The sequence below is a fragment of the Helianthus annuus genome, chromosome 5 (genome assembly GCF_002127325.2).
Source record: "Helianthus annuus cultivar XRQ/B chromosome 5, HanXRQr2.0-SUNRISE, whole genome shotgun sequence".
NCBI classification, from domain to species: domain Eukaryota; kingdom Viridiplantae; phylum Streptophyta; class Magnoliopsida; order Asterales; family Asteraceae; genus Helianthus; species Helianthus annuus.
This window is the reverse complement of record NC_035437.2, coordinates 29,468,253-29,478,326: the sequence shown is the minus strand read 5'-3', so window position 1 is coordinate 29,478,326 and position 10,074 is coordinate 29,468,253. Positions and strand designations below refer to the sequence as shown.

Sequence of the window (10,074 nt, the reverse complement as noted above, 5' to 3'; positions counted from 1 at the left end):
CAACAATCCCTCCGTCTCCGCCACTTCCAAAGCCCAACGCATCGGCCTCCAATAATAAATCTTCTCGCTTCGTTATCTTTTCTTCTTTCAGTTTTTACATTTTACTAGCGGGAAACCCGCGCTACGCGGCAGGATCATAATTTTTGTTGATACGTATTGTAGACACTGCGCATATGATTTGTTAATTTGAGTGATTTGAACAATTTGGATTATTCTTAGTTTCTTCCCTTCTATGTGTGCATTCTAATAGTGCTCCAGAAAACAAATGTAGCGTGCTGAAAAGTAACAATGCTATATTTATTACCAAAAGGAAAAGCGTTTGCTTGTAAATACACCGGAGGAAATGTAGCTTGGATGTTGAATTAGTAGCTAAGGTATATTTTGGTATACATGTTGTCTCCTCCATTGGTGAACTGCAAGATTTGTAGTATATGGGACATGAGGTTAGTATTGTATGGTTTGCAATAAATGAAGAATGTTTTTATGTTGCGGAAATAAAATCAAATAAGTAGCAAATGGTGGTATATGCTAGGTTGAAGTGATGTACCTTTGTTTTTAGTCGCGTAAAACCTCTTGGTACACGACATTTGAGGTGAAAACCCTGTTTTTGTTATGGCTTTTGGTTGGATGCACTAATACCTTTGTGTTCTGCCTTGTTGTGCATCTTGACAACACCACATAAAGTTGGCCATGTGAGAATACAGGTTCGGGGAGGTAAACACCGATGTGGGGAATGGTTTGCCCTTGCGCTTTATTTATCGTCATGGAGAAGCTAAGCCGGATTGGGATCTGTTTTCTTTTTAGTTTGAATGGAAACATATCGTCTTCAAAGGGAGTGAGGGGTACTCTTGGTAGGAAGACTCGTTTGCCCTTATGTTCTCCAACCGCTATTTCCGCATCAATAACACTTCGCTCGAACCATTTACATATTAGTCTGGTGCCATTGCATAGGCCATTTGACGGGTCGATGTTTCGTAACAATATAATTGGGCATCCAATTTTTAGGCGTAGTTTGTGTGGGGGGATGCCACTTACTGTTAGTGAGTTTAGGAACTCAATCGGGTACAAATGGTGTTGGTCATCATCAACCTTATCGAAACTATAGTAGTGTCTGTCCTTTCCTTGGAAAATGTCAATAAGTGGTTGTTAATCTCGTTGACACTCTCATTTCTCGTTGTTAAAATGGCTCTAGAGGTTATGTAATCGGGGGACTAGGCATTTGCGTTGAGGGAGGGGAAAATGGCTTGAATGAGTTGTTTGATGGTATTTTCCTTTGTGGTGAATGGGATTGTCATGTCGTCGGGGATGCGGATTTGGTTTCCATCTATGGTCTCCTCAATTCCATTGCCGACTCGTAAAAGGAATTCCGAGAACCACGAATCAGTATGCGCTCTCATGTTTATGGAGAGGCATATTTTCTTAGTTAAGGACCAAAGAGGTGACATGCATAGGCTGGTGTCTACGATTTGCGCTCGTTTGCCTCCTCTAATTACTGGTAGGACTTGCCTAAAATCACCTCCCATTACCATTATCTTTCCTCCGAATGGGAGGTTAACGCCTGTTATGTCTTGGAAGGTCCTGTCAATGGCTACAATAGACTGTCGTGTCGCCATAAATGCTTCATCCCAGATGATTAGTTTTGCTAACCTGATAAGTTGTGCACGTGCACCTTGTTTTACTATGCCGCACATCGAGTTGTTGTCTAGTTTAGTTAGGATCTTGAATCTTGAGTGTGTTGTTCTCCCACCTGGCATGTTGTTTGCTGCAGCGCCTGAAGAAGCAGTCGCGAGTGCAATGTGGCCATGTGATCGAACTTTTGCGAGTAATGCTTTGTATAGGAATGTTTTCCTTGTTCCACCTGGGCCATCTATGAAGAAGACGCCTAGTAGAACGTGATTGACATGTCTCATGATTTCATCGAAGGCCTTTTTTTGGTCGCAGTTAAGGGAGTGCTTCGCATCTAAGTGGACGGGGTCAACAACTATATTGTACTCCTCTTGTATATCACGGCGTGTTACGTTTTGGCTGTGATGTTGTTGTGATATGCGTGGGAGGTCGAGTCATTCAAAGTTTTACCCATTGATTGTAGGTTGGTTTCGATTTCAGCTAGGACCAGATTGTTGATGTGTTTGATGTTTTGAGAATGTAGGCGATGATCTTCTGAAAGGGCATCAAAATGGTCGGTCCATAGCTTTCGAACATCGCCAGGTTCACAGAATATCAATATGGTTGCAAACAACCTGCGAAGTGCATCGGGGAACTAAAATATAGCCGCCTCTTCCAGGCATTGCGATAAGATGTCGTCGTTTTCAATTAGTCCTACTTGCTGTGCAGTTTTGCGAAATGTAGGATGTACAACATCATTGACCGTGTGAATATGTACAAAGGAAGTAGGCCCTCTGATATTTGTCAGGAGGAGGCGTATGTAGTATCGTTCCCCTTCTGCCGGGTTTGCGGTAACGATACGACCTTTTCGACCTTTGTGAATTCTATGGTTCCAACAACACGAACTTTTACTCCATGTGTAGTGTTTTGGGAAATCTTTGTACAAATGGTCCCTTGCTGCTGGGTCGAGCCTATTTTTCTCGAAAAATGTAGTGAGCATGGTTTTTTCACCCCTTTCCCTATCTACAATTTCTGACATGTTAGAATGCTCAGTAAATGTCACCATGTGGTTTTGTGGGAGGTGTAGCGCTAATGTTAAAACAACGGGGTAGATCAGAGAGAGGCTAAATGAAAAAAATCCGCCACATTGCCTCGGGGGGTGAAACATAGCGCACGTCTTGGTACCGTCTGATTTCACCGATGATAATGTTCTCGGCATCTGGTTCTACTTGGATGACTTGTTTGTCATGACCTTTATAAATATATTTAAAGAGATATTTCACTGATTTTATACTGGAGCATATCTTGATATTTATGTGGCAATTGAATAACATCAACAGGGTTGGGTTATATGGGACAACCCATCTATTGTCAAGTGTTTTCCCAAGAACATCCACCCTAATCCCGTTGTTGCGTCGGCGGTACAATGGATATGCGTCTTCTCCTTGTCTCATTTGTTCGTTGAATTGTCTTGGATAAGGGAAGCGACATATTTTGGGATCTCCTTGCATGCAGGGACTGTTTTTTCGTAGAGGGCCGCAGGGTCCATGAATCATGTGTTTTACGAAAACTGCGTGCAATTGGGGAAACCTTTCTACGCAAGGGATTTCGGCTGAAACAAATTGATCGTACTAGTCGGGGTTACTGACTTTGTGCTGTGGGTACATTATGAGAAGGAAATGGGCATGTGGCAAACCACGGTTTTGGAACTAGATGGCGTAGACATAAGACTTCACCTCGCCGAGGACATGCATTTTTAAGAGTTGCTCTTTGAGTGCCTCTAATTTAGCCTGGAAAACTCGCGAAACAAGATCCGGTCGGTCCTGTGCAGCCTGTCCAGGGTATAAGTTGGTGCATATCTCTGGCCAGTTTGGGTGCATCTCATTGTTAGGAAGAAATCCGGTTTGCCGTTGTCCTGCACTAATGCCATTGCGTCTAGGAACTGGCATCACATGTCACGGGGCCCACCGATTAAAGATGCAGGAAGCACGATTCGTCTTCCTATTCTATTTGGTTGAGCATCCCCCGCATTGATGCAGTCAACAATGCCTTGATACAAATCTGCCCTTATTTTAGATTGGTTGTGTTGGCAAAATTGCAAGCGTGCCGTCTCCAGTTTGATGTATGTGTCAACCACAAACTGTTGTAGCAATCTGCCACCATGGAGAAGAATATTTTGTGTTGGGTGGGTTTGAAAATTGTAGCAGTAGTACTCTCGCATACTAACGGTTTTTCTATTGCCGCGTGTTGGTGCCTCTAAGAAATTTTAGAAATCAACAAGTTAGTAAACATTATAAGATAGTACATGTATTGTAGTTCTTAATGTGTATGCGTGTGTGTAAGTAGGGTGGGGATGTATTTGTACCTTCTGTGTCATCGTCATTGGTTTTGTGATCGTTATGTGGAGTGTTGGCTTCGACTCCGTTGCGTGGAATTCCACTATGCCATCCCGCCTCACCATTTGGAAAAATAGAGGATATGAGAGGGGATCGTAGCAACTGAAGTACGGCTGAATAGTCTGCGACTATGCAGACCTCCCGTAGATGATGATGCTTCTTTTGTATGAGGTGATATCATTGTTACCTTCTACCCAAATACCAGCTACCTCGGATGTGGTTGGGCAGTTGTAGACACGTTGGTCAAGTTCAACTGATGCATTTAAGGTGACCCTGTAATTGTCTAAGGGCCCTAGTTCTGCGAGACTTTGAAAGATCATGACATATGGGTTGGCGGAAAGAACATGTGTGAGGATCTCAGTGATAGTGCGATCCAAATTTGGCCATAGGAGTCGATCGTCTATCTCGTTATCTGGGTCATAAAAGTACAACTGTAAGTAACTGGGTTTAACATCCTGTGGTACTAACTGGTCAATTTTGTGGTATATTCCCTTGTGTGCTCGGAACGTGTAAACGCCATCTCTCATGTTAGCCATTATCTCGTCTAATGAGACACCCATCGAGGTGAAGGAGAAGTTTGTGTTGTATGCGCGGATATTTTCCCTGAAAATCCTGCCAATTTCTTCTTGAGATGTGAATAACTGGTGTAATTCAGATGGGACTGGGGTGCTCGCCAATGTAGTCTTTCCGCTCATGCAGCAAAATGTTGGGAATTCACACGGGAAACGTCTAACTCCGCAATAAGCACATGGGCATTGTTCCTTTAGGAGATGAACGCCCCTGGGTATTCCAGCGTATACGAAGTTGTAAGGATCCTCGTTGTTGTTTTCTGGTTGATTCGAAGCACCGCAAAGATGGTTATCAAAGGGAAGTGGCCTTCTTTGTGGGTTGTGTGGAGCACCTAAGTAATAATATGCGGTCAGTGCAAACAGATAAAGGCAAAGAATTAATAGAAAATGTGTGGTGGGTGTAGCAAAATTAACCTACCGAATGGTCAGGCGCATTGCTGGGATCTGTAGGGGGCATGTTTAGGTCGTCACCAACGTGGGAGGTTCCTGTCCGCACGTTATCTTGCCCATTCAGATCGTCATGATTAATAGTTGGAAATTGATGTGATAATGAACGTCGCTCAACTGAAGTACCTAAGTAATGAAATGTGGTCAGTGTAAATAAAAAATACAATATAGTAAACTTGTGAGGTAGGTATATGAAGAGGAACCTGCAGAATGTCCTAACAAATCGTCGTGATCTGGAGGGGGAATGTTTAGGTTGAGATGTAAGGGGGAAGTTGGTGTCGATGTATTTTCAGTGAGGGGACTGTTGGTGTTATTCCCTTGTTGCAGGTCTTGTCTAGATGTTCTTCGTGATGCGCTACGTAAACGCCTTCCGGCACTGTGTGACTCATTGTATCTTTTTTTGCATGCACTCCGTAACGCACGTGATGTAGCTGGTTCGGAACAGCGTTGGTCGTGATCTGGTGGGGGCTTGTTCAAGTCGAGATGAAGGTGGTGTTTATCCCGGATGTCATTGCGTTTGTATGTGTAAGGTGTAGCTATAAAAAGATGGAAGCCATCATTAAATATGTATATATAGGAGTAGGTGTAACAGTGATGGAGATAGGAAGTCTTTCTGTATGCATTATTAAAAAGGTAAAAATTATGAGATGAGAATCTGATATAAAAATAATTAAATAGAATGGCAGTTATAGGAAGTGTTAATATTTTGTTTCGAATGTTGGATATAAAAAATAATTAAATAGAATGGCAGTCAAATGTGTGTATATCTGATGGCATCTAAAGGTCACTGATGTTGGATATTTTTGTTTTGTGAGATGAGAATCTGATATAAAAAAATAATTAAATAGAATGGCAGTAATAGGAAGTGTTAGTATTTTGTTTCGAATGTTGGATATAAAAGATAATTAAATAGAATGGCAGTCAAGTGTGTGTATATCTGATGGCAACTAAAGGTCACTGATGTTGGACATTTTTGTTTTGAATAAGCTATTCACATAGTGAGGCATAAATTTTAAAGCTATTAATATCACTGAAGCATAAATCTATATATATAATAAATAAACAAGATGTGGGACACGTGTCCCTATGTGGTGCAACCTCACAAACTTTTTGGCGGGAAACTTAGGGAATGTTGATGTTTCTACACGGGATCCGGATTTGCTATCCAAACCCGCATACTTTTGACCCGGGTATATAAGAAAAAAAAACCCTAATTTGTCTAACTTCTCCTTCTTTTGTTCCTTACTCTTCAACGATACAGTTTTTTCGAGTCCCTTTCAACGTGATTGAACAACAACTTTTCATCTTCAACCTCTTAATTCCAAAAATCGGTTTGTCTACTATGTTACATGAACGGTTTCTCGAGATGTATTGTTTGATTGTGGTTTTTGATTTGTGTTTATAACATATAACATTGGATATATAAGCAATTTTGGGATTTCATAACCTAGGTTTTGTGCTTTTTGTACCATCTGTCCTTCTTTTTGTCTTTCTGGTACAAAAATCAGTTCAATTGTATTACTTTCATTTCATTTATCTCCCGTAACTTGATCTTTGTTGTATTGTAAGGAAGAAACATTGGGGATACATGCGGATTCTGAATTACAGAAGCTAGGGTTAGGAATTTTGTTACAAGGTTTGATCCATTTTTTTCCATCTTAAACTGCTGCTTTGTTTTATTCAATCTTTTTATGTTTATTTGGTAGGTTCTTATCGTGCTCTTCCTTAATTTTGTATTAATTTGTTGATTTTCTTTTCATTTTCATAATATTCAGGTATTTAACCCACCAAAGCCAGATATGACTAAATGTAAGTTTTCATTTTTTTATTCTAAGATTACAATTTATATTATTTATGGTCATACTTGTCTCTGTTTTATGCATACGATAATTTTTTTTTCATGTTGATGAATATCCAATTGTCAATTGTCGTATGTAGTGGGTACCGAGGTGTATGTGTCAATTATATGGTTGTATCCATTTCTTTAAAATCTTACACAAGCTTAGTTAATAATTTGATAACCCTAAATTTAGTCGTTTTTCATTCACTCATCCTTACCACATCAAACTTATTATTCCTTCAACTTCAAGTACTTTCAAGAGTTTGGAGAAAGTTAGCAAGAAATTAAATTAGCTCATATTTCTATTATTTAAATTCAGTTTTTTTGATTTTTACATTTTTAACACTGGTATTTTGGATTTTTAGTATGTTTGATGTGGGTATTTGATCGTTATATGTTTTTTAAATATTTTATTAATAATATAAAAGGTGCTCTTAATTCAAATTTTATATCGGTTTCTTTAAACGATTTTTACATATATGTTATTACACTAAGACATAATTATAAAAAAAAAATAAGAAACAATGCATAACAATTTTTGTGTGGGTCAAAAGGAAGTTGGCCCAATATGAAAACACTTTTTTTGAATCTAGAAGGTCTAAACATAATGAATTGTAGCCCAAGGTATGTAAATTGACCCATTTGATCCAATACAACCAAAAATAAACACATTGAACAACCAATTTAATTTATCCATTACTAAGATTAATTTTTTAAACTTGCTGCACTAAAGGCTTTTCAAAATAATAAGATATCTAACAAATTGTTATATTTATTATAGCAAACAATTATTCCGTATAATCATTACAAAAGATTGATTAATCTTTGGCCACTTAATAGCAACATTTTATTTATATTTAAATATATACTTAAATATATCACCAAACCAATTTTAGTCAATCTTCCAATTGATTTGCAATCAAATTATAAATAAAATTCGTAATACAAATTTTGAAAAAAAAAATCGATGAATCTTACAAAATTTTTTCATTATTTGCTTAAAAATATATAAAATCATTCTATAAATAGATTTTCAATCGCCTTTAATTTTCCTCAAAGATTTTTTATATATTATTGCATTATATTCGGTACTAACATTAACAAATTAACATAATATACGTTTGAAGTCATGTGTATGGAAATATGATATTTATGGATAATATATATGTTACGTATTTTATAATTTACAGTTGACATCTTTTTTTTAATAATAATAGATTTCCAATATATGATGAAAGTCCTATAAATACCCATATTTCCTGTAATTCATTCTCATTGTTCAACTCTTATACATAACACCTCCAGTTACACGGTTAGTTACTGTATACTGTATTATAAATGTTCAATGTTCCATTGATAATTTTCAAGTTTTTATACAATTAGCAATTTTATGTATATGAGTCTTTTTGATTCAATTTGTATTACTCACAAAAAGATGAATGTTAAATATTTTATTGTAAATCAGAATATTATACTTTATTTTTGTTGTATTTTGTATTACAAATGTTCCTGTTACAACTATATAATAATTAAGAAATCTTAAAAAGCTTATACAATCGTTTTTTTATAGTTTTTTTTCAGGGTATTACGAATCATGGAACGTGTTGGGGATGACATGATATTTGAAGAGATCTTATCGAGACTACCTGCAAAGGTAGTTTGTCGTTTCAAATGTGTTTCTAAACAATGGTGTTATGAATTATCTACACCAAAGTTTGTTTTCATCCATGCTCGACGAGTTGGAAATTCAATACAAAAGAAGCTGCTCTCCTTGAAAGAAAATTCAATTGTCGTTGATGACATAGTAGCTGGCAACTTAGAAGAAGATACAAGCGAAACAGTTACTTTTCCATACGATGTCGAGCCATCCTTTTTAAGCATTATAGGTTCGTTTAACGGACTGATTTTACTTTGCATTAAAAGGAGTTACAATGAGCTCGTCATTTGGAATCCAACGACGAGGCGTTTTAAGATGATATCGGACGACTATTTTAGTAGTTATTTTGGTCGACACAACGATACGGGTGGAATGTACTTTGACGAGCACAACGATCTAAAAGTGCTTCATATTAATTGTTACTGGGACGTAGTTACTGCTCGTGTATATTCACGACATAATGACTCATGGAGAAAATTGAATTTCTTGAACGGAACTCAGTTAGGTTCAAACTTTTATTCATGGTCTCCTGGAATTTATTCCGACAAAAAAATATATTTCATGGTTTCCAATTACTGGATTCCACCTGGTGAAAGGAACATAGTTGTTTTCGATGTTATATCTGAATCTTTTAGTATACTTCGTTTTCCGGAGCATATGGAAGTCAATCCTTGTCAAGGACATTTTCTAACAATTTCCAACAAGCTGCATGTGATTGTCGTTCAATATGCTGGTGAACTAATTGCAGATTTGGTCAAATATGAACATGATGAGTGGATCAAGGTATTTTCTTTCAATAGGGCTCGCATAGTTCATCATATGGAGACGCAGGAAAGGACAAATATAATTCAAAACAACAAGTGGTTGATAACAAGTATTTGGGGAGATACTGTTGAAGTTGTGCTTTGCAATGATTCTTTTAACTACATCCAACATGTTGACAACTACAACGGACCGAAAGGCGCATTATTTTTGGAGACAATCGTTTCGCCTTTCGATTAGAAAATATGATTTAATTAGATACTATTAACTATTTCATCTTTTTATGATAGTTTACAAATTAAATTTGTCGGCCAGTATTTGTTGGTATATGTGATTTTGGATTATTTTTTATAAAGCGGCCCAATCATTGTTTGACAGACCCATTAAATCAAACGGCCCAATTCGTCATTAGTATAATTAGTGATGTCAGACATTTTGTCTAATTTGTGATGTAAATGTGAGTTTAAATTTCATGTCTTTGAACAATATAGTAAAGGTAAATTGGTTTTAAATTAACCTGGTATAATTACATTTTCTATTACTATAATACCATATGTCATTAAAAAATATATTATTCAAATTTAATTATATACGTTTACACAACTTTCCTATTTAATTTAATATTTGTATTAGTAATTTCAAAGATTTTATACACAATTTATAACTGTGTATCCAAAAATAACCCAATCTTTTCAAAATGCCAGTCAAAGCTTTAAACATATTTCAATTTAATATTTATTTTTCTTTTTTCTGTTTTCATTTAATTAATAAGGTTTAAAAAAATACTATCATACTAAA

General features: G+C 36.8%; 2 protein-coding genes across 2 annotated transcripts; one reads left to right on the top strand and one right to left on the bottom strand.

Annotated features, from left to right (window-relative positions):
• Positions 1 to 1,211: 1,211 nt before the first annotated feature.
• LOC110943187 (ATP-dependent DNA helicase PIF1-like) lies at positions 1,212 to 1,910 on the bottom strand. Its single transcript, XM_022184941.1, has one exon. It carries the CDS (start codon positions 1,908 to 1,910, stop codon positions 1,212 to 1,214), a length of 699 nt encoding a protein of 232 aa, XP_022040633.1.
• A 6,541-nt stretch (positions 1,911 to 8,451) lies between these two features.
• LOC110943188 (putative F-box protein At5g50220) lies at positions 8,452 to 9,516 on the top strand. The gene has a single exon (XM_022184942.1). The coding sequence runs from the start codon at positions 8,452 to 8,454 to the stop codon at positions 9,514 to 9,516; it is 1,065 nt and encodes a 354-aa protein (XP_022040634.1).
• The last annotated feature ends 558 nt before the right edge of the window (positions 9,517 to 10,074 follow it).